The sequence below is a fragment of the Cervus canadensis genome, chromosome 20 (assembly GCF_019320065.1).
Source record: "Cervus canadensis isolate Bull #8, Minnesota chromosome 20, ASM1932006v1, whole genome shotgun sequence".
In the NCBI taxonomy this organism is placed as follows: domain Eukaryota; kingdom Metazoa; phylum Chordata; class Mammalia; order Artiodactyla; family Cervidae; genus Cervus; species Cervus canadensis.
Genome location: NC_057405.1, coordinates 55760885 through 55784948, shown reverse-complemented (window position 1 = coordinate 55784948; position 24064 = coordinate 55760885). Strand labels below are relative to the sequence as shown.

Below are 24064 nucleotides of genomic sequence, written 5' to 3'. Positions count from 1 at the left end.
CTGCCAGCTACTTCTGTTTGAAGTTGAAGGTTTGGCAAAATTATACATCCAGCAGGCAAGAAGTAAAGTGGAAATGTCTACAAGTAACAGTGAAATCTGTTGCATTGTTTTAAGACTCAACTACTGGGGGATAAAAAGTCCTATAAATACTGTTGAGGCAGCTGTAAGTACATTTTATGATGATCAAAACCTTTAGAACAACAGCTAAAGGATATGTGAAACCTGATGTCTATCTGCCACTCTTAATTATAAACATTGATTGATGTTAAAGATATCCCATTCTTCATTAAATGCTGGATAATTTTGAGTTTTTACATTCAGTGTTTTTTGTGAGTCCTTTGTATGGCCAGTAGCCAATTTACTCCCTGCTGCCTTTTATTCAGGTAAAATTGGAAATGAATTCATTAGATCAACTGTAGCAGCTCTAATTTGAAATCTTGAAAAATGCATTTCTAATGAAGAAATTTCAAGTCAAGCAGACCTCTAAATCTAAGGTTTTTATTTTTTTCAGGTCTTTATACATATCCTTATGAATTATTAGCAGTCACTCCTGCTGACTTCTTAAGATTACATCAGGCAAGAATTTTGTTGTTTAAAACCTCATTCCTTTCCTCATCTTGTTGTTTAGTCTCCAAGTCACCTCTGACTTTTATTTGACTCCATGGACTGTAGCCCACCAGGCTCCTCTGTCCATGGGATTTCCCAGGCAAGAATACCAGACTGGGTTGCCATTTCCTTCTCCAGGGGATACTCCCGCATTTCCTGTATCTCCTGCAATGGCAGGAGGATTCTTTACTATTGAGCCACCAGGGAAGCCCTTCTCCCCATCTTACTCCATGTTTATTCATATTTTTTTCATAAGGCATTACATTTATCCAATAGCAGTTTCAAAAATATTGTTTTTTAAAGACTCCAAAACACAAGAAGACAATTCCAATGCATGTTTTTACCTTTTTAAAAAAATCTTTTGTCCTGCTTTCTCTTTCTCCTTATTAAAAAAAAAACCAAATTCATATAAACATACAAAACCATTTGACGGTAGGTAGTTTCCTTTCCCACATTGCAGTAACTTCCATTTTTGCTAACAACTCATTTGGAATAGCTTACTTTAAGTAGCAATGTTGATCCAGTTATGCAAATTAAGATACATAATTTACAATAATACTCAAGGTCACTTTGTAGTTTCCTGAGAGATTATGTTTTGAAAAGTCAGTTTATATCAGTTAAGCACGCTGCTTGCTTTAGATACTATAGAATTATTGTTATTTCACAAAACCTTTGGTTCTGAACAATGTGAACAAGGAAGTGTTCATTTTTAATTATTTTATTTCCACTGACTTATTTAATTTCTCCTCCAATACCTGAGTTGTTACTGTTAATGATTGGCTATAGATATATCCTATAACACATTTCATCTAGTCCCCTTTGTAAAAATGTAACAAGGTCATTTTACATTTTTAAAGCACTAAGTAAAGTGGTTTAAAAATGCAAAGTGAGCTTAAATGCTCCTCTTTTAATTCTTCCTAACTCTTCCACTGGGAAACCCTAGAAAACTGAATTAATGAAATGCAACTTATACTTTTTAAATTCTAATTATAACTGTCACATTAAGTTGAAGGTGAGACTAAAACTGCTATATGTTAACTAAGTCAAGAGATGTACTATATCATACATGTTATTTAATGTGCGAATGTTAAAAGTCAAGTTCCCGGCAGAAATAGAAGTGCCTCCATTCCGTCTTCAGGGAATGTATAAATTAACCATTCTGCCCCAAGCGGTCCTCCTCCCTTTCTCCCTCCGCCCTATTTTAAATGTAGATAGGGCGACTCAAGTCTTTTGAATTTGAAGGGCTGCTATCTCGGCCCCATTCTTTTCATCATCCCCTTTTGAATGACACCGAGCACGTATGGATTCTTTTATAAAACACCCCCTGGACTCAGGGCTAGGTTCTCCCTGCTGCTTGCTAATTTTGCATAGCAATTAGTACTGACTTTTCAAAATCAGTTCGAGAATGTTCCACGTAGACCCTCAAAGGTCTTAGATAACCTCTTGCCTACAGATTTCAAACCCAAAGGGGAAGAACTTGCATAATTGCTAAATTCCCAGTTGGAGCGGTCTGGAAGAGGATACGTAATACAAAACTATACGATACGTTAATTCAAACCCTCCCCGCGCCCGGGCAGCTAGGAGCCAGCATATGCCTTCTTTTAAAAATCTATTCTACCAATTCACTGACCGCGCAGGGCCGGGCCACATGGTCCTTCCTTGCAGCCAGTCAGCTGTGAGCAGCAGATGGGATCATTTGCATTTTTCTTTTTATACTTTCTTCGACCCGCAAATTAAAGGATTTTTAAAAATTTACATTCTCATTGTTTGCCTTAAATATAAACGTGGCTTAACTGTTGGGTTGGGCTTCCCTGACCCTCACACACCACACCCCTTGAAGTCACTGAGATTTGGGAAAATACCCGAGGGGTAGGTTTCGTTATTTATCAACTTGGAATCTCCAGTCCGGGAGTCAGCAGTAGAAAGAATGAACCTTTATTGAGTTGGTGACTCGTGTTTTTCTATTTTAAGCGCTCGGCGCAGCTATCGCCGTGGGTTCGTCTGTGGCATGTGGGTCTGTGAGCCCGCGCACTTATGAATCTCAGGCTCCGCTGCCTTAAACCTCAAAACTTCGGGTTACAAGTAGAAGGCAGATTTTAGCTCTTAGGCTTACAAGAGAGGGCGGCCACCCTACTGGGGGAGTGGCCAGAACCAGTGTTTCCCAGCGCCGGGGTCAGTCTCCCGCGGCCCGCCAGACTCCATGCAGGCTCCGCGGGGGCCACTCGGGTCCCCGCGCCCCGAACTCTTTGTGCCGATCGGACGAGGGAACACTCGCCCGAGGGGGACAGGGCCACGGCCGAGATCCCAAAAAATGCGGGAGAGGCGCGGGCGTGGAGGGAGGCGCCCCGCACAGTCGCCGATCCGCGGAGGGGGAAAAAAAAAAAAAAGTAGAAAAAGAGGCTTTTCAGGTCAAACTCCTCGGGTCTGAGTAACCACGATTTAGAGAAATGAGTCGCGGGGGGAGAACACACGATGTGCAGGGTACATTGTTAGCCGGCGCTGGCCCGGCGCACCGTGGGTGCGCGGCCGCCGCCCCCCGCCCCGGGCAGCGGGCGCGGGCCCACGTGGAGCGGCGCGGCACCGGATGAGCGCGCTGGGCCGCCCGGGTCCCCGGAGTGCGCGCCCCAGCTCCCTGCCGCGGCCGTTCACGCCCGAGCGCCGCCGCCGGTCCCGCGTGTGCCCCGCTGAGGGGGAGGGGCGGGTTGGGGGTGGGGGCGGAGGGGTTGTGGTTCCACTGCAGCGGGGGCTCCTGTGTCCTTGTGCGGAAATGACACACGGAGTCCCGTCACGTCACGCGAGAGCGCAGCGCACGGACACACACAAAGAGAGGGGAAAATACACGGCGCCCGCCCGCTGCCCCCAGCAACTCCCCGGGCCGCCCCGGCCTGGCCCTCCGCGCGCGGTCCCCACTCCCCAGCCCCGCGCTCCCCCTACCCCCCACGTGGCGCCCCAACTCGGCGCGGGCCCGCTCTGCAAAGTACAGAACTCGTGTCCCAGGTAAGTGCGGGGCGGTTCAAGCCGGCCGCGCGGTGGCGGCGGCTCCGGAGCAGACGGACGGGCGAGTGGCTGCAACATCCATGCCGGGGTGGGGGGCGGGAGCAGGGGAGGGGACGCGTAGGGGGGCTGCCCGGAGAGCGCTCGCCGGGAGGGGCGCCCACCCCCGCGCAGGGCCGAGTCGCCGGAGCGGGCGCCGGGCGCCCACGGGCTCGCCGCGCCCATTGTGCCGCGCGCCCCTTTGTGCCCGCTCGGAACGCGGCGGCTCCATGGCGTTCCGGGGAGCACGCGCGCCGCGCGGGGGCGGGGGGGAACGCGCAGTGGAACAGTCCGCGCCGCCACCGCCCCACTCGCGCCGTGCGCCGGCCCCGCACCCCCGCCGGGCGCCGCGATGGAGCGGCCGGGACTGCCGGAAGGCTCTGCGAAGCCAGCGGCGGACTCGGCGTCCGCGCTCCGCCGGGCTGCGGCTGGGAACGGGCTCGGCGTGCAGAAGGGGGGTGTCAGAGCAGGAGTAGGGGGCGGGGACTGGAGGAAGATACGGAGCGGGGAGCGGGAGGCCCGAGAAGCCGCCGCTCGGAGGGACGCTGCCTCCGGAGTCAGCAAATGGAGCGAGGCAGGCCCGCGGCGGAGACGGCCGGCGGCCGGCAGCGGGCAGGGACGGGCCCCGCCGCCAGGGGGCGCAGCGCTCCCTCCCGGGCCGTCCACGGCGCGGTTCGCGGTTCCCGCTGCCCGGGAGCTGGAGGCGGGCCCGGCGCCTTGGGCGTGCGCCCGACTGGCGCGAGGCCTTCCCGGCCGGCCGCGGAACCGGAGCCCTGGCGCCCGCCGCCCCTCGTGACCACCCCCTCCCTCTTTCTTGTAAACGTGATTCCCACGCAGACTTGGTGCACGCCGCGCCCGTGAGTTGTGCTGCAGTGCCCGTCAGGGCCTTGCGTGCCGAAACATTTTTACCCAAGGTGTTTTTGCAGAGGTGAAGGAATTTGAGTGCTCAGGTGGCCTGTCTGGAAGAATTTTACACTCAAATGCCAACTGGGCGAGGATGTGCGGAAGAGGGCTGTGCGCTTCAGCGTCGGAAACGTTCAAGTTCACCTTCTTAACGTAACTTTTGTAACTTATTAACTGTTCCCCGTGCCACGGGGCAACACGTGGAGTGCCCGAAAGCTGGGGCTGTGGAAACTTAGGCAAGGAAGTGAATTCTCGGGCTGAGGCTGGCTCCTGTTGGCCCAGAAGGACAGAGACTGAGGAGGGTTTTTTTTTTTTGTTATGCACCCAATCCCACCCTCCTTGGTTTTTCTTTCCTCCCCCCCTCCCCCTTTAAACCATCCATCCTTAGTTTCCAGTTTCATGTCCGTTCCCTCAGTGTTGAGGTTGCGTCAGATTTTATATCTTAACAGTTTTACATCCCCAGCCACTAACCCAGGATCTGACTACTTAGTAGGTGCTCAGTAAATTTTTGCTAAATGAATTTGGAGAACCTCTTGGATTCCAGGAGAAAGGACTAGTGCATCCTGTTCCTATTAGTGGGCTGGCTGGCATGTGCATGGCCCTTGAAATAAATCCATGGAAAAACCAGAGCCTTTAAAATATCTATCGCATAGTAACTCCACAACTGAACGTGGGTTTTGCCATACAGGCCATCTCCTTGTTGAAGGGATTTAACAAAGTTTTATGTCCTTACCATCTGCCATCACGCACAAAGCACTAGTAACCTCCAAAAGCAAGACCACTTAGGACCCAGTAGACAAGCTGGTCAGCATCTCAATAGTCTGTTAAAGGTACCACTTAGACACATTTACTTGACCCACTTGCAAACTTCTAAGTTCTTAAGCATTCCTTAAGTGAGCAAAAGAAGGGTAGAATGTCTGATAATTAGGAAGAAAAGAACTGGAATCTACCCTAACAGTGGTTTGATTAGGTGAAATTTTAATATCCTGCAGGAAAGCCCTGAAGCAACAAGAAGTAACATGCTTTTATGAACTGTATTGATTCCACAGTGAAAAAATAGAGGGATGTGGCTTGTAAATACCTCAAATTTTATAATGTAGAGATACATGAAGGCTGCTAGTCAACCAGCAAAAAAAATTCAGTGTATGGGAGGTTGGAGTGTGATGTGTTTGTTTTTCCTGGCACTTAATTTTGATGACAAATTATGGTTCCTCCCCTATTATTCATTGTGCCTGTTATTGGCTAAAGCAAGTTTGGGGGAATTATTTGTAGAATCTTTTGGGATGGTGGAACTTTTCTGTATCCTCTTGATGGTGGCTACAGGGATGTGTATATCTATGTTACCTTTCATAGAACTGTATGCCCTCTCCTCCCCCCGCCCCGCAACCAGAGAGTAAATTTTACTGTATGGTAATTTTAAAAAATAAAATTTAAAGTCTCACACACACACACACACAAAGGGATATTTTATGTGCTTTGTGAGCATTACCTTGCTGTTTCTTTCCTTGGCAGATTGAACAGTGGCTCTTTCCCTTCTGATGTTCTAGTATCTCTTGCAGCATTATTATTTCAGTCCAGGCTCTGTGGTGGTTTCTGGAATGAGCTGCCACACATGACCCGCACATGCCTAGCTAAGGGCTCTCCACCCTGGCATCAGGCCTTCAATGTGTCAAACAGGAGTGGTGCAATTTCACTTGGACTGGTGTTAATGCCTGGTATATTAGTCACTGAATGATCAGACATTTTACAGACTGTTGTTTTTCTCTTTTTTAATTATTTATTTTTTGGCTGCACCTTATGAGATCGTAGTTCCCTGACCAGGGACCAAACCTGCACCCCCTGCATTGGAAGCATGGAGTCTTAACCTCTGGGCTGCTAGGGAAGTCCCACACACTGTTATTTTACAGCTGAGTTTTCTCAGCAGCTCACCTGGTAACATACTCTTCTTCCCCTTTTTTTTTTTTTTTCATTTATTCAACTTGTATATTTTTTGATTATTTAATTGGAGGCTAATTACTTTACAGTATTGTGGTGGTTTTTGCCACACGTTCACATGAATCAGCCATGGGTGTGCATGTGTCCCCAATCCTGAACCCCCCTCCCACCTCCCTCCCCATCCCATCCCTCAGGGTCATCCCAGTGCATCAGCCCTGAGCGCCCTGTCTCATGCATCGAACCTGGACTGGCGATCTGTTTCACATATGGTAATACACGTGTTTCAGTGCTATTCTCTCAAATCATCCCACCCTCGCCTTCTCCCACAGAGTCCAAAAATATGTTCTTTATATCTGTGTCTCTTTTGCTGTCTCGCATATAGAGTCATCATTACCATCTTTCTAAATGCCATATATATGCGTTAATATACTATATTGGTGTTTTTCTTTCTGACTCACTTCACTCTGTATAATGGGCTCCAGTTTCATCCATCTCATTAGAACTGATTCAAATACATTCTTTTTAATGGCTGAGTAATATTCCATTGTGTATATGTACCACAGCTGTCTTATCCATTCATCTGCTGATGGACATCTAGGTTGCTTCCATGTCCTGGCTATTGTAAACAGTGCTGCGATGAACATTGGGGTACACGTGTCTCTTTCAGTTCTGGTTTCCTTGGTGTGTATGCCCAGCAGTGGGATTGCTGGGTCGTATGGCAGTTCTGTTCCCCTCTTCCTCCATTTTTAATTCCACTTGAAACACATGTATAGCCATCACTCAATATTTGTGTGGAATTGGATACAGGGCCCCTTTCAGATTCCAAATCTCCAGATGCCCAAAGTCTCTTATAGCAAGTCCTCCATGTCCTCGGATTAGGAATCCACAGATTGGAAGGCTGACTGTTCTTAAAATCAGCCCTTACAAGGTTTTTGTTCTCTACTAACCGCCACCTCTCCTCTTGTCTCCTCTCATCTGATTTTCAGTTATCAGTGGCCAGGGAAACACCATTGCATTGGTATCTGTAAAGGCAGTGATTGCTCGGTTGATCTTTGCTTGTTTGCAAGGGGCTGTTGGTTTGAGCACCGAGCTAGTAAACTGAAGGAGGGAGGCTGGGGATGTGGGGGTTTAGTAATTAGCTCATGTGGTCACAAGACGACACATTTGTAAAAGTGGGAAGTATAGAGGAAACTCTGCTTATATCTCTAGGAAGGTTAGTCACCATTGTCCAATCCATCACGTGGGTGGCTGCTGGGATATGCTGGCCTTCCTTTTCTCCTTGACCCCAGCTTCTGGGCCCCAAGGTTAAAGTTAAAAGCAGAGTCTGGCACCTCCTACCACTGATGTTGAAGGAGGTAGCCAGTCCTTCGTGAGGCCAGGGAGGGCTTAATAAGCAGAAGCCTTTAGCTGAGGAAGACGTCACATTTAGTCACATTCAGAAAAATGCAGCGTCTGAAGGGTGAGACGCCACATCCAGGCTGTGATGTTGTCCTTCGCTGTGCGCCAAAAGATGAGACAGTAAGGAGGGAAGCGACAATTACAGCTTTAGAAAAACTCGGGGGGGAAATTGCCCTGGTTTTCTGAAGACTGGTATTTTTCAAACTGCATTTGCAGATGTGTCTAAAAATAAAGACAAATTACAAACATGTCCTGCAAGTCCCATGGGCAGGATGCCACTGCCTAAAGGGCTGGGTTCCGAGAGCACCGAGGCTCCCAGCCCTCCCTGCAGACCCAGAGACTGAGCCCAGCAAGGGTGGGTGGCATGGGAACATTCTTCCTGTCCTTAGGGAGAGCATTTTGATTTCTCCCTTTCCAGTGTAATGTTTCTTTTTTCTTTTATTTGAAAGAAACATTACAAAACTTTTTAAAAGTTTTAAACCATTTTAATTTTTAAAAATATTAAAAATATTCACTATTAAGATGCACTTAACATATCTTTAAGGAAAAAAAAAGACTTTATACTAAGTAACATTTACTGAGTGCTGTGTGCCAGGCACTTTCCCCTTTGTAGTTTTCACAGAGCCTAGGAGGTAAGGTAGTGGGCGCTTTTACAGAAGAAAGCACCAAGGCTTGGATGGGTTAGCGTCTTGCCCAGCGGGAGAAGCTAAACGTAGGTGAAGCCAGGGTTAGATAGAACCCAGGTCTGCCTGCCCCTGAAGTTTAGTAGGGAGTTCCATTTTCTTCCCATCAGGTGTACTGATCATCTGTACTTGGTAATCCAAAGGTCCATTTGGCCTGTTGACTTGCCTCTGTATCTGAGCCCAGCCTACAGATGTGTGCTCAGTAAGGAAGGGAGAAAGCCAAGGGGGGATGGTTGAGCCCCCTTCAGTCCCAGCTCTTGCTGGAAAGCCAGCATGAGTCCACCCCACCTCTTTCCCTCGGCTTCTCTGCAGCACTCCAAGGGAGGCACAGCCTGCTGCCTCCCACTTCTCTGTCTGCGAAGTAAGAGGATTTTTGCCAGGATTGCACAGGTGAATGTGTAAAACTTAGACCTTGGAGCCAGTGCTATGTGAATGTTAGCTGCTAACTTCCTTTTAAAAAAAAAATTTAATTGGAGGATAATTGCTTTACAATATTGTGTTAGTTTCTTCCATTCATCAGCGTGAATCAGACATAGGTGTGCATATGTCCCCTCCGTCTTGAACCTCCACCCCATCCCACCCTTGTCCTCCTTTTCTGTGTTTTATTTTTTAAAAATCAGTACGACCTGCAGTGGGGAGGTTTCACAAAGTCAGACCACGTGGCTTTCCGTTAACAGCAGGTGCTGGGCCTAGTCTCTCGTAGTGTCCGACTCTCTGTGACCCCGTGGGCTGTAGCCCGCCAGGCTCCTCTGTCCACGGACTTCTCCAGGCAAGAATACTGGAGTGGGTTTTCATGCCCTCCTCCAGGGGATCTTCCTGATCCAGGGATCAACTCAGGTCTCCCACATTGTAGGCAGATTCTTTACCCTCTGAGCCCCTAGGGAAGCCCAAGTATAAATTGTTTAAATCCTGGCATGTATTTTGTTGGTGACGCCGTTGAATGGTCCGGGCCTGTTCTCCCTGCTTCACCCTCGGTGCGTGGCAGGGCTGCACAGCCTCTGTCCCCGAAGTCTCAGGCTCTCGTGACTCCCGTTCTGGGGCTCGGCTTCTCAAGGAGGCCCTCGGGGAGTGCGAATTCGCCTCACTTTGCTTCAGGAAACAGGAACGGAGGTCAGGAGGACTTGCTCCAGGGTGGCCTGAGGGTGCACAGCTGGGCCAGGTCTTGGGGTCGAACCTCTTTGTGAGGCCAGTCCTAAGTCCTGTGGACGTTTCCGAGGCGGTGGAGCAGAGTCCTGAGTCAGCCGGCCGGGATTTGCACGTCGGGGTTTCAGGAAGCCCAAGTGCTTCCCATTTCTGGGCCCGGTGCTTGTCCTGTGTGACTCGGGCAGCCACAAGCCTCCGGCGCCTCTGATGAGCCTGGCTAGACTCTCCCAACTAAGGCACCTCAGGTGACTCCCAGCCCCTGGGGGCGGCCCTGGAGGGCGTTTTCCTTGGGAAACCTGCAGGGCGCTTAGGGAAGGACCCAAGAGCCCAGTGATCCTGTGCGGGCACAGGGCTTTGCCAGGGGACCTCCACGCCAGGGGCCCCCTGCTCGCTTTGCTGTGGCCTTGCATCCAGCTCCTAACAAAGACAGCCCACCACCCCACCTCTCTGGCAGGTCCTTGCGTGACTCCTTATTACACACTTTGAGCTGGTGACCTCAGCACACTCCTTCCTTTTTCTTTGGCCCAGCCACTCCTCAGCTCCCCAGGCCTCCCTCCCCTCTGCATCCTGCTGCTTCACCCTGGAGCCACGGCCCCTGGAGCAGGCCCCTGATTTGCCCAGTTTAGTCTGGTTTTGAGGAGTCAGAAGGAGGGCTCCAGGTGTGGGTAAGAAGTCTCCCAAGGTACTCAGGCACAGACCTGAGAGAACTCCGGAGGGGCCAGCGGTCATCCAGAAAGCAGGAACCCAGCAAGCCTGGCTGGAGAATTGCTAAGGTGCTTCCCTGGACAACCACAGACTCTAAATGCCCTGACTTCAGCGCTACTTGGGTCCCTGATCCGGAGTACTTGGTCCAGGCTTGGGGTTTTTTTTTCCCTCATCCCATGAATGGATTTGGCTTATTTAGAAAAACACTCCCACATATCATGCAATGAACTGATGAAGCCTATAATATACCCACCAGGAAACGATATTTCCTTAGTGTTCAAAGCTGATCTTTTCACCTTCTTGTTCACACCTGGGCTTTTGAACTGAGACATTTTTCTGATCTCCCCCACACTCCATACTGAGGAGTTTTTTACACTTTCAGAGTTAGTAATTCAGGGACAGTTACAAAATGAAAGGTCTGCACTAGTTTGTCAGTTATTATATTGTTTCTTAGAGCATCAGTAATTTCAGTGCTTGAATAGATTTGATTTTATATTCTTAGCTTGTTGCTATTATGGGTATAACTTAGAATATGACATGGCTAGGCAGTGAAGATTGCAAAACTTCTTACTTTTTTATTTAAAAAAGTCTCAGTTTCAAAGAACTGCATGCTCGCTGTAGAATGTTTGGAAAGTAGAAACTAAAGAAAAAAATTTTCCATAATCCTAATTGGAGGTAATTAACATTTTGGAATGTTTTCTTCTGTCTGCTTTATGGCATATTTTGATTATATCGTAGAGATATCCCCAGTGAACTTTGAAGTATGTTGTTATTGACTATGTGGCGCTGTGCTGAACAATTGATTTTGAATCTTTACACATAATTTAATGCTTGGTTCTTCCTGTCAGTAGAGATTTTGAAGTCATGTTGGGAAAAACAGCAGTTGACTTTCTAACTTTTGTCTGTTGGAAATAACAATAGTGATCAAAGGTGGTCTCAATCCAGGTCATATTGAGTTTGTTGTCCCTTCCATTTTTTCTGCAGCTTTTTGTGGAATTAATGAGTAATTAGATCCCCTGGAGAAGGAAATGGCAACCCACTCCAGTATTCTTGCCTTGAAAATCCCATGGACAGAGGAGCCTGGCAGGGCTACAGTCAGTCCATGGGGTCACAAGAGTTGGGCACGACTGAGTGACTAAACCACCACGAGTAATGACTGAAGTTACGGGGGGCTTTCTCTGCCCCAGGACCTCCTCAGCCTGACGCTAGAGTTCCTGCCTGTGCTTAACCTGAGATCAGCTCGAAGTTAAAGACCCCCAGCCCAGGTTCTTTGTTCTTCTGACCTTTCCTATCGTAATTGTCAAGTTTGTGGGGCTTTCAGTGACAGAAAGATTGGCTGTGGGTCTTTAGGAGCTGAAAGTAACGAAGAAGATCAAGATATACCCATTTAAACATTGGCAGCATTATTTCCAGAGCAAATATTTTCTTCAAGCATGTACTTTAATGTTATTTCTTCCCCCAAAGAAGGGGGGAGGGGTGTGGAATCTTGTAAGTATATATCAATTTAAAATTATTTGTGTCCAGGTCACAAAATTGTAAGCACCAGTGGTCTTCTACATAGCTGTGGCATGCAGCCTGTTTATTAGATGGGAGTTACGGTTGTTATAGAAACTTTAATGTAACATCTTCTAATCTTGAGGTTCTGACTGCTCTTTCCTTCCTGTTACTGTATCATCTGGTGTTTACCCAGCCTCCCCTCCCAACAGGAGTTCCCAGAGTTCCGCCTTCATCCTCCGGGCCCTCCCATCTCTACCCTGTGTCAGCTTCGATCCCTGTAAATAAGCTGTACGGTCGGTCAATCCCCTCTGCAGAGGATAGTCACCCCACCAGCACCCGTCACACAGTGGGGGATGTAACCACCTCAAGCGCAGGGCTACTGGGGGCGACGCCCGATGTAGGAGCTTGAACATGCTACTAACTAACCTCTCTGAGCCTTGGGTTTCACACCTATTAAGCAAGATGATTTCTTTTTTAAAAATAATTGTATTTATTTATTTTTGGCTGTGCTGGCTCTTCACTGCTGCATGGGCTTTTCTCTTGTTGCGGAGGACAGGCTTTAGGGCGAGTAGACTCGGCAGTTGCAGCTCCGGGTTTTATAGCTCAGGCTCAGAAGTTGCAGCGCACAGGCGCAGCTGCTCCACAGCATGTGGGGTCTTCCCGGACCAGCGATCGAACCTGTGTCTCCTGCATTCTTTACCGCTGAGCCACCCAAGATGATTTTGGAGGCCCCATTTGCCTCTGAAACTCTGCCTCAGTTTCCTCACTTGTAAAATGAGCCTAAGATGAGCGTCCACCTTCTAGGATTGTTAGCTTATGTCCACTCGGAGCTCCTAGCACAGCCTCTTCCAGGGTGTGGGCAGCCGTCTTTTGCATTGAGTCTTTGTGGAGTGGCAGAGCAGTGGGCAGTGTGGCGAGGAGTTGGGAGGGGATGGCACAGTGGGGCTTCCGCCTTCCGGGGGTGCCCAGGTGGGCTGGGGAGCCCCTCTGCTCACACCACACCCTGCTGGACATCTCTGTTAGCACCTCAGTGCTGTCCTCTGTCAGGAGCTCACCCACCGGAAGCCCGTTAACAGGCCCCCTGACTGGTTTTCAGCCCTTCTCTGTCTTCTCCCAAAGAAACTACTCTCTCCAGATCCTCGTATCAAAATCTGCTTCTGGGGGAACTTAAACTAAAATAAAAAGTGATACAGAAATTTTCATGATACATTAAGCCAAAGAAGCAAGGAACAAGGATCTTAAACCTTTTAGTCTCAAGATCCCCTTTTACCTTTAAAAATTATTGAGGACCCCCAAAGAATTTTTGTTTATATGGGTTCTTGTCAATATTTACGTGGTAGAAACTAAAAAAAAAAAGTTTAAATATTTATTTACCAAATCATTGAAAAATAACCAAAATAAATCCATTACCCCAAAAAAAGAGAGTGAAAAGTGAAAGTATTAGTCACTCAGTCGTGTCCCACTCTTTGCCACCCTGTGGACTACAGCCCACCAATCGATGAAATTCTGCAGGCAAGAGTACTGCAATGGATTGCCATTGCCTTCTCCAGGGGATCATGAATTAATGTCAATCTTTTGCATAATAAAGTATCATGTAGCACACCTGTGAAACAAAGGAGGCAGTAGCACCCCAGTGTAATGAAAATAATTTTGATTTCATGGACCTTGTGAAAAGGCCTTGGATATACTGATAAACAGGTTTTCTAAAAAGGAAAAAAAAAAAAGCCCAGAACCCAAGGTTTGTACAAAATGTCAATTTCCACGGTGTAAGTTCCCATCACGGACAATTGCAAGTTACCAGCTTGACTCCACTAGTGTTGGAGTTGGGGAGAGACACGCAGCCCATGCAGGCAGCTTACGTCCCATTTTGAGAACCTCTGGTACAGAGTGTCTATGGAGAAACTCAGGAAAACCAATGAGATGCCTCCAAGAGACTAATAACCCAATGACTGGAGGACAGGGGGCTTTTTAAACCAGTGTCCTTTTATACCTTTTGAATTTTTGGATGCGTATGTATCTAGTCAAAAGCAAAGAAGACTTTTAGGTATCTTCCTTCATAAAGTGAACGCTCAGTTATCTACAATTGGTAAGTCTTTTCTGCTTTTCCACTTTTTTGTGGGGTCACTTAGAACTGGCTCTTTGGAATCACCAGTGACTGGTTCTCACTGCTCCGCCGGCCCTCACCAGCTCCCAGCCAGGATAGGTAGGAGGCAGATTCATCCATTTTTCCAGCGTGAGGCCCAGAGGTAGGCCTCCCAGGGCTACTGCATTTATGTAGCCAATTTAAGCAACTTATCCTTTGTAATTTGATATTTGAGTGTCTCAAGCATCCTGTTGTTTCTTAAACATTTGGGACTACACTATCCTCTCACCCTATGAAGAAAGATAGAGACTATTGGATATTCTAACAAAATTGTGTGTACTCGATATATACTGCTGTGAGTTGTGCAGTATTTAAAACCTTTCTTTACCAATGATGGTCACCTCACCTGAGGCTTCCTAGGCTATTTGGTTAAACAAAAAACTAGCATTTTCACTAATTGGATTAACCACTGGAGATTGGGCTTCCCTGGTGGCTCAGACGGTAAAGCGTCTGCCTGCAATGCGGGAGACCCAGGTTCCATCCCTGGGTCAGGAAGATCCCCTGGAGAAGAAAATGGCAATCCACTCCAGTCCTCTTGCCTGGAAAATTCCATGGATGGAGGAGCCTGATGGACTACAGTCCATGGGGTCACAAAGAGTCGGACACGACTGAGCGAATTCACTTCACCGGAGATTAGTCCTCTTTGAGAGTTACCCTCCCAGAGGTCATTCATGTCTTAGGGCCTGTGCGTTTTAACTAGAGGCAGCAGCAAGCCCCACTGGTCTCCACGACACACACCCCTTTCGCTCGATTGAATGTTCCCCTGGGCTTGGTCAGGAACATGGAACAGGCACCCCTAGGGGAGAAGCTGATTTTCAGGGACACGGGGATGCATGGTTAGACTGTCTCATATTTTGAGATTTGTGGTGAAGGGATAAGAGGATTTTGAGAAGGAGAGAATGGTAAAACAAATGCTCCAAAGACCTGCAGGCAAAGGAGATTGTAATCCTAACAGCCCTGTGGGGGATGCTGCAGCAGTTGGCAGCTCTTACAGAACCTATAGTTGTGTAAGCGAAAGGAATTTCTGCGGCATGCTTGGCATGCGGGTGTTTAGTGTCCGCCCAGGATGCACAGCCTTGTGACCTTCATCTGGCAGGTGACCAGGAAGTGGAGGGATGGGATGGTGTTGATGCGCTGTCTGTCCATCAGCTCGGAATGCCTGGAAGCGACCCACACATCCCATCCTTCTTGTAGATACTTCCGAATTGTGGAGTCTGTATAAGCACAGAGCACCCTTGTCTTCCTGGTAGTGACGTGGAGGTGAAAGGAGATTTCCAGCTGCTAGTGGTCAGAGAGATCCAAGGCTAGAAACTGCCCTCGGTGTTCATCAGAAGAACCTTAACAGAAGAATGCGAATTCTATATTCCCTCTCGCCGTGGCTGACTGGAGATACACACAGATTTGGTTTGAATCCTAATTCTACCACCTAATAGCTGCGTGACACTGATCAAGTACCTGCTTCCCCTTCCAGTAGTCAAATTCTTTATTTCTGTAATGAGAATGACCTAAAAATAATTTTTCAGCTTCATCGAAGTATGAGTGACAGATAAAAATGGTAAATATTGAAGGTGTATGCCCTCGGTATTTTTTATTGGTAAAATTGGGATTGAAATTGCTCGGGATGAGATGGAGGCCACATGAAGTGGCTGGGCAGCACCAGGCCCCAAGTTTGCAGGCCAGGGATGTGAGCGGGGACCCTCACCTCACTCCCCACCACACAAGCCAGAGGCACTTAGTTTTCCAGGCCTTGCAGATGGGACATTGCCCAGCTTCTCAATGAGCATGGCTTCTTCATTGTCTGGGAGAGAAGGGGCCCACCACACTGCATCCTGGGTGACTTCTGTGCTGATCTAGCATCTGTCGCTGGTCTATAAATGAACACGGAAATGTTTTCCAAAGCAGATGCACTCTGAGCGCCCTGAGTGCCCAGGAAGCCGCCACCCCTGCCTCCCACCTCACCCGTGAGGCTGCGCAGCCCCCTCCAGCTCTCCTCCCGCCCGCGGGTGGCTCAGGTGTGTACCCTCCTTCATCACCTTCTGCCTCGGGAACCAGGGGGAGCTCGGGAGTCAGGTGCGGAGTCGGTGGTGTCCCACGGTGGTCTCACTGAGTCGCACTCTCGTGGGGACCCCCACGCACGCCGCTCCTCTGAAGTGGAGTGTCGGATATCCAGACCATCTCTGCTCAGTGCCTGTGATTCTCTGCCGGGTTTTCTCATCAACTCCCGTTTTCTTTTCCTCTAGGAGTCACTTGTCCTTTTCATGCTTTTTGCTTAGCCCGAGAGGCTTTGTGAATTCTCACCACGCAGCACCCCCAGATAAACTTGTGCCACCTCCTCCCCGTCCTCCCTCTCCTCTCCGGAATGTGACTGGTTTTGTACACTGTGCCCTGTCCAGCAGGGTTCTTTCTCCCTTGAGGAGACCGGTTCTGGAGCGGGGCGGTAGGGTCTCCAGGGGCAGGTGGCGGCCCAGTCTTGGTCAAGGTTGGGGCGGGGCGGCTCATTCTCGCCTCCTTGAGAAGCCCCTTACCAGTCAGGCCTGAGTTTCTGCCCAGCGTTGGCCAGCCGTGCTGTCTGTAAAGAGTACTGATGCCCTGCTACCTGCTTGGAACTCTCTCCCCTCAGAGACACCCAGACTTGAGGTTTACTTCCCTGGAATACAGTGGAGATTGTCTTTGATAAAAATTCACCTCTGGTAAAATAGTTCTTGACCCCTTGAAGTTGACTTACTTACTGTCTATATTCACTCAGTCCCCCCTGCATGTTTTTTTTCAGATAGTAGGTAGTTTAGTAAGTAGTAATAATTTCAGTGTAATTTCAGTTTCAAATAAATCTTAAAATTTCTTATTCATTCCTTTGAAAATCAGTAACACAGAGATGAAAAAAGTTGTTCCTGTCATGAACTAATTGTGATGACTGAGAATAGTGCCATGCATTGTACGTCACTATTATTAGTGACCTTTGAAGTTGTTAGCCTATGCACAGGTCATCCTCTGGTTGTCCCTCCATTGACCTGTCTAAACTGGAACCGTACACCTTTCCACAGCTGCTTGGTGAATGGTTTACTGAACTTTGTAGGTGGCATCCCTTTTCCTTATACAAATTTCATGAAGTTACGCCTGCTGCCCTCTGACCCGTAACTGGAATGGGCACCCAGTACTTGCAGGCAGCTTCATCAGTGGTAAGAACCACAGCTCCTCAGTGTCATCAGTAAGGCTGTCATGTATATTCTTTTCCAACGTTACCACCTCATTTATACTTTATCCTGTTCGTGGACATGCTGTTATGTCATTTGGGGAATCTCAAAGGCGTAATGGTGCTTTTACCATGATGGTCCATTCCATTTTGGCTCGGGCAGGGAAACCAGCCCCTGATTTTCCATCAGACCCTGCAGCCCATATAAAGGAGGCACCGCCAACCCCTCCAATCTCATCCCCTCGTCAGTAAATAGAGTGGTTTGGACCAGATTGTGTGGAGCTCAGGAGCTTTAAGAACTTCTCTTGCTTCTGAAGAAAGGGCTAGACCAGCATCATCCAATAACAGTAGTGAAAGCCACATGTGCAGTTTTAAATTTTCTAGAGTCACTCACATAGTGCTATAGTGTATGGCACTATTCTTGGTGCCATTTTTAAAAGGTGAAATTAATTTTAATACTTAGCCCAATAAATCTGAAATATTATCATTTTAACATGTAATCGGTATAAAAATTATTAACGAGATATTTTACATTCTTTTTTGCCCTGCTGAGTCTTTGAAATCCAGCATGTATCTTACATCACATCTCCATTCAGACTGGCCACTTTTCGAGTCCTCTGGAGCCACGCATGACTAGTGGCCGCCCTCATGGACGGCGTAGGTCTTTTTGGACCACCTGGAATCTTAGGACCTCAGCTCAGGTTCACAGGCTCCGGACCTTTGTCAGCCTTTTCACAGTGTGGTTAGATGTTTAAGGCAGGGACTGACAGATCATCCAAACTGAGGTCTTTTGTAAGTCTTGAGTTACTCAGGTCCTTTCATTCCGTAAGTGGCTCTCAGCTGATGCTGTAAGCTGCATTCTGCCCGCATAAAGTCTTGGAGAAGAACTCCCGGCAGGAGCAGAGGAGACTTGGCTGCTTCTGGGCATTTGCAGACAAGAGGCTGCAGTTTTCCTTGATGTTGCAGAGTCTTATCAACTTAACCTTCTATTACCCAGAACCAGGGTTGGGAGGGTAAGGGGATTTCTTATGGGTGGGTGAAATTTTAAAAAATAAACAATAAATCAAGACTTTGTCTTTTCTTTTAGTGGAACAGAAGATGAACGCAACTGAATTCAGTGAAGATGTAGAAGAAGGTAAAAAAAAAAAAGCCTCTTTTTAAAAAGTAGTTTAACTTAATACTTTTTTCAAGATATAGTCATGTGGTTCAAAACTACTGGATTGGCCACAAAGTTCCTTTGGTTTTTAAAGTAACACTAAAAGACACATTTTGCATTTTCTCCAGGAACGTTAGTGAACAATATAGTCACTGTTGTTTCACTACCTTTTGCCATTTTTCAGGCAACTTCATAATTTCATCATCCTAAAACTTTTTATCTTTTTGAGCAAAGAACTATTCCAGGTGCCTTTTACAGTCTTCTAGGGAATTGAAGTTTTTTCCATTAAGAGAATTCTATAAAGACCAAAATAAATGGACATTTGAAGATGCCGTGTCTGGCGAATACAGAGGATGAATCAGAACTTCCCAGACAAGCTGTAACAGTTTTTGCCTGGTCATCAAAAGAAACATGAGGTCTTGCGTTATCCTGATGGAAAATCATGCATTTTCAATTGACTAGTTCCAGACACTTTTTGTCAAGTACTGCTTTCAGTTGGTGTGATTGGGAGCAGTACTTGTTGGAATTGATTGGTTTTCCAGATGGAGCTTGTAGTAGAGGTCTCCCTTCTAATCCCACCATATACACATCACCTTCTTCGGATGGAGACTTTTTTGGTGTGGTTGGTGGTGGGTAATTTTGTTTGCCCCATGATCTCTTCCATTCCACATTGTTATACAATATCCACATTTCGTCACCTATCACAATTTGTTTTAAAAATGGACCATTTTTGTTACTTTTAAGTAGAGAATTGCACCTGGAAATGCTCTCAAGGTTTTTTTCACTCAACTTATATGGAACCCAAACATCAAAGCAATTTAACATAACCAAGCTGGAGAAAATGATTTTCAGTGCTTGATTGGGGTATTGGGAATATGTTGGCTATCTCCTGAGTGGTATAATGTTGATTGTGCTTAATTAATGTCTTGATTTGATCACTACCAACTGCAACTGGTCTGTGTGACCGTGGAGCATTGTCCAGTGAGAAATCTCTAGCATGAAGCTTCACAGTCCACTTTTGATGCATTTGATCAGTCACAGCACCTTCTCCATACACTGCTCAAATCTTTTTTTGTGTGTTTCAGTTGCATTTTTACCTCTCTTGAAGTAATAAAACATAATATACCGAAAATGTTGCTTTTTCTTCCATCTTCAATATTAAAATGGCTGCACAAAAATTCACCATTTTTTTTAATGCACACTGATATGATAGCTATCACAGTACAGTCTAACAATGAAATTAAAGTGAAATTAAAATGAAATTAAACTAAAGATGAAATTAAAGACAGTTAAGAGCTACTAGAGCTATCTTATGGGAAAAACTTAACGAACCTTTTGGCCAATCCAGTATTAAAAGATACACAATGAAAAATCAAGGGAAAGTCTCCTCTCATCCTTCTCCACTCACACTTATGGTATCTTATGCATCTTTCCAGGGCTACTTTTTAAAAAGCACCATTTAAAAGAGTAGTGTGTTTTTCTCCTTCCATCTCCTCCCTTCTCTAAGAAAAGACTTTAAAAGCTGCTTCAAACTGAATGTTCTTGGAATGTAATATCACTGTATAGCATGACTAGTGTGGTGAAATATAAATTGGTTGGTTGGGAAGCCAGTTTCATTGATTATTACCCTTGACACTGTTACTTGAGTGAGAATATCAGAAGGTGGCTGCGTACAGCCTGGTGCCTGGGGACCCTGCTAAACCAGGCCCTGCCCCGTGGTCTCCCCACTGAGCCCCATTTCCTCTCCGCCACAGTTCTAAAAAATAACACTGTGAAAGTGGAGACGGAGGCCGAAGATGCTGCCCTGGACTGCTCCGTGAATTCCAGGTCGTCCGAGAAGCACCCTCTGGATGGCGTCTTCACTGCCCTCCAGGACTCCAGCAAGAGAAAGCCCCTGGGTGGCGAGGCCCCGCTGGACTCCGTCCCGAGCGTGAAGAGGCGGCGGCTTATTCCTGAGGTGAGGGCTTCCTGGGAAAGCAGGAACTTGTTGACAGCAAGGACTGTTAATGAAAGCCTACTACATTTTACATAGCCTGCGCCTTACTGGAGCAAGTGAGGCTCAGCAGGGTTTTTCCTAAATCAGGTCCATCTTATGTATTTATTCGGGGAGCTTGTTCAGTGAATCTTTTTGTAAAGAGGACAATTATTTTATAATATACCCGTTACCCCTAACCTACCTATTTTATAAATTTGCTTTATTTCTTAATCACCTGCTGATTATATTGAACTTGGCTGAATTCTGAGAGAGAGAAAATGAAATTGGTCACAGTGGTCCCCTTGAGCAGCCTGCAGTTCCCACGGGAGACAAGACAGATTCACAAAACAGTGAAGACTGAGGAGAGAGGGGAATTTGGGAGATGAGAATGCCTGGTCAGCAGAGCCTCCCTGCAGATAGCCAGATCACACCTTAAACTCTTAGCAGAACATTTTCCCAAACTCTCCAGCCCCCTCCTGTCCCCCCCAACACACACACTTTTTGGGGGACCCAGGTAGGCATTACAACTTCTTCATGTCTATCCAACAGAGCCCAAGTTTCAGAGCTCACTGTCATTAGCCCATACATGGGGTGTCAGCCTGGGACTCCCTGGGTTGCTCTTGGTTTAATTCCCCTCTGTTAGATTCTACAGCAGATTGGGAGTTGATAAGTTTTAGAGATTTAGTGAGCCTTTGAAAAGTAAAAACTATCCTTTTTCTTAATTAGCAAAGTCAGAAGATGTAAGATTTTCACTGGATTTCAGTATGCATGTTTGTATTCCCTTATAACGAGGACTGACCTGCATTCCACATCATGGAACATTGTGGGCTACATTCATTTATTTATCTCATTTTTGGCTATGCTGTACAGGTTTTTTTCTAGCTGCAGCAAGCAGAGGCTACTCTATAGTTGTGTGTGGACTACTCAGGTTGAGGAGCAGAGGCTCCATACTTGAGACAAATGGGCTTCATTGCTCCTTGGCATCTTCCCAGACCAGGGATTGAACCTGTGTCTCCTGCATTGGCAGGCGGATTCTTTACCACTGAGTCACCAGGGAAGCCCCGCATACCTTTTTTTGTTTCATTTAATCCATGTAACAGTGATGAGAGAATTCATATCTCCTCCATGTAAGTTGAACTCAAGTGCCAGAAGGCCAGTGGGGCAGCCTTGTCCCTGGTGTGAGGTGTCAGGAGTGACTTAGAACACTCAGCACCCTGCTCCATATCGAGGAGGTGAGCGAGCCCCACCTTCTCTGATCCAGCCCATAGGAATGGTCATTTCCAGAATGATCGGAGCCTGGAGTCAGATAAGGGGGAGTTCACCATGGAGCCTTTGGCCGGCACTATGACCTCCCAAACTCAGGTCCCTCTATGGTGATGGGAGTGACAGCTCCCTCATTGGTTCCTTTTGTGGAGCATCGAGACAAGCCCAGCAGAGAGCCTGCCCCACGTCAGCTTTCAGAAGTGTTTATTTATTGCTCCCTAACTCCCATCTCCAACTACCACCTATTATGGTCAGTATTCAGCTACCTCCCTCCACATTTATCAGGAGGAAAATGACATGGAATTGCCAAGAGAGGCCTTCTGATGCCTTCCCAGACACCCCAGGCCTCAGTGCCATTGATTCTGAGCACCTTCCATCTTCTCACTCGACCCCAAGGAAGGGGATGAGGGCGAGGGGGAGGAATTGATTGGCAGCCCTGATGCTAAAGGTCCATCACTTCAAACCCCTATCAGTGCTGAAGGCCTGTTCATGAGTGACATTTAGTACAATGCTTAGAAGAAAAATAAAACCTCCCTCCAAAATTTAACAAAAGGCTGTATAAAGACATATTTGGCGCTTCCGCTGGGAAAGGCACCATAGCCAAATACAGCAGATGTGGGAGGTGAGTAGCCAGCATTTTTATTGCTAATCATCTTTTTGTTCACAGAAGTGGGAGTGATATTCAAGAGCCATGTGCCAGGTAGAAGTTCGCTTTGTTCGCCTGGGTTTCCTTGTATCTTTGTTTTTAATCCTAAAGTGTGTCTGTGGTTTGTTTTTCAACTGGAGAGTGGAAAAGCCATCTCATTCAATCAGTGCAGATGTCCTGAAGACCTCCTCAGCGTCATGCACTGTGGTCCCAGCTGGAGGTTCGCCGTCATTTCCACAGCAGCCCTAGCGGATAGGCACCGTGGCCCTTCCCAGTTGAGTGAGCCTCAGAGAAGCTAGCACTCCCACGCCTGCTTGATTTGGAACTGCCCTGAAACACTGATGACCTGAGGATTGTGGGGTGTTTGTAAGATGCTGTGAGGAGCTCCTGCTCTGATATTTGGCCATCCCAATAGTCTTTCTCTTCTCCCCTCATTTGCTTTATCCCCCCTGATTCTTATTTTTTGGGGGCATGTTAGCACATTCTTCATCCTTGCCATATACTGTCAGCAGTGTAAGGATGACCCAGAGGATTAAAGCCATGAGGGCAGAGACTGGCTTGTTCCCTTTGTCCCCAGGGCCTTGTAATATTTGTTTACTGGCTCTGTGTGGTAGACAGCTTACCCATTCCTTATCACTAGCTACACCTGGTTATTTAAGGATGATGATGATAAAGATAAACATTCTATTAGAATTGAAAAGCATCACCCCTGCCTCAGTTTTCTGGAGGTGAGTGGTGCTGCCAGCCCCCTAGGAGCCCTTTTTCATGGTCTGCCCTTGATGCCACAGTAATCCTCAATTCCCTACTCTGGAGGCATGCTGCTTTCTTGGTGTCCCAGTTTGCTGACTCCATGGGCACCATTTAGCCATTCCTCTTTTGTTGAACTGAATTCAGTGACTGCTCTTGGATTTGGAGTCCTGAAGAAGATGTTCAGTGCTGGGGGCCTCTCCGTGGCGACCCAACCCCCAAGGTGTCACTGGGTGTGGACACCTGGGGTCCCCCCTTAGTAACCTGCTCGTGCCCCACTGGTAACCTTACATCAGCTTCCTTTCGATCAGTCAGATCCTCCAGCTGAGAGAGCTGGGCATTCCTGTGTGGGTCTGAGGGCTAGCAGAAGGATGAAATGTACAATTGGATGCGGCAGAGATGCTGGTACTGCAGAGCCTGAGCTGCGTAGCAGGTTTCCCATCTGGTTGGAAGATGAGCCTCGGAGAATTGGGAATGGTGTCAGCCAGACACCAGTGCCAAGTAGCACAGATTTAAAGATTTCCTGATACTCCTAGACAGCTGAGCAGAGATTTTATCAGCAGCAGCAGATGCAGCCAGCCCATCGTCACCTTGGCAGTGTTTGCGGAATTAAACGGAGCGCCGACTGGACAGAACATCGGGGTGGGCGTACCTTAGGACCTTCTCTTCGGTGCTTGTGTCCGGTTCTTTGTGGAATTGTGCATCCAAGGTCTCTGGGAGCGAGGAACATTGCCCTCTGCTGGGACTCTAACTTAATTTTTTATTCAAGCAAGTTAGCCAAAAATGTTTGTATTGATGGCAGTGTCTCTAACATGCCTGGTAGAAACTGAAATATTTTTATTAATGAGGCTGACGAGTGAGAGTTATTGGGGGGATTTCCAGTTCTGATCAACTCTGGCCTCTGCCTGCAGTAGGAATGTGGGGTAGTCAAACTACTTCTGTTTGTTTTGTTCAGTTCACCCAAAAACTTTTCTCTGTGCTTATTTCCTACTCTGAGTGTTAATGAAGGCAGATCCCCTTTAAGATCATGTACTTTTGTTG

General features: G+C 47.3%; 1 protein-coding gene across 6 annotated transcripts in view; it reads left to right on the top strand.

The window, feature by feature from the left end:
• Window positions 1-1494: 1494 nt before the first annotated feature.
• The window catches only part of BEND3 (BEN domain containing 3), a 49161-nt gene continuing 26591 nt past the window's right edge, over window positions 1495-24064 (top strand). For 3 of the 6 annotated variants that reach the window (XR_006263934.1, XR_006263933.1, XM_043439212.1), the window contains exons 1-4: window positions 1495-3603; window positions 15946-16058; window positions 18324-18371; window positions 20147-20349. Coding sequence is in view for 4 of the 6 variants with exons in the window: in XM_043439212.1 (XP_043295147.1) it covers window positions 3191-3603; window positions 15946-16058; window positions 18324-18371; window positions 20147-20349 (777 nt within the window). In the remaining 2 variants the exon portion in view is untranslated. Of the gene's footprint in view, window positions 3604-7133; window positions 11672-15945; window positions 16059-18323; window positions 18372-20146; window positions 20350-24064 lie in introns of those variants that run through there. The other 3 variants (XM_043439213.1, XM_043439215.1, XM_043439214.1) reach the window with 3 other exon arrangements.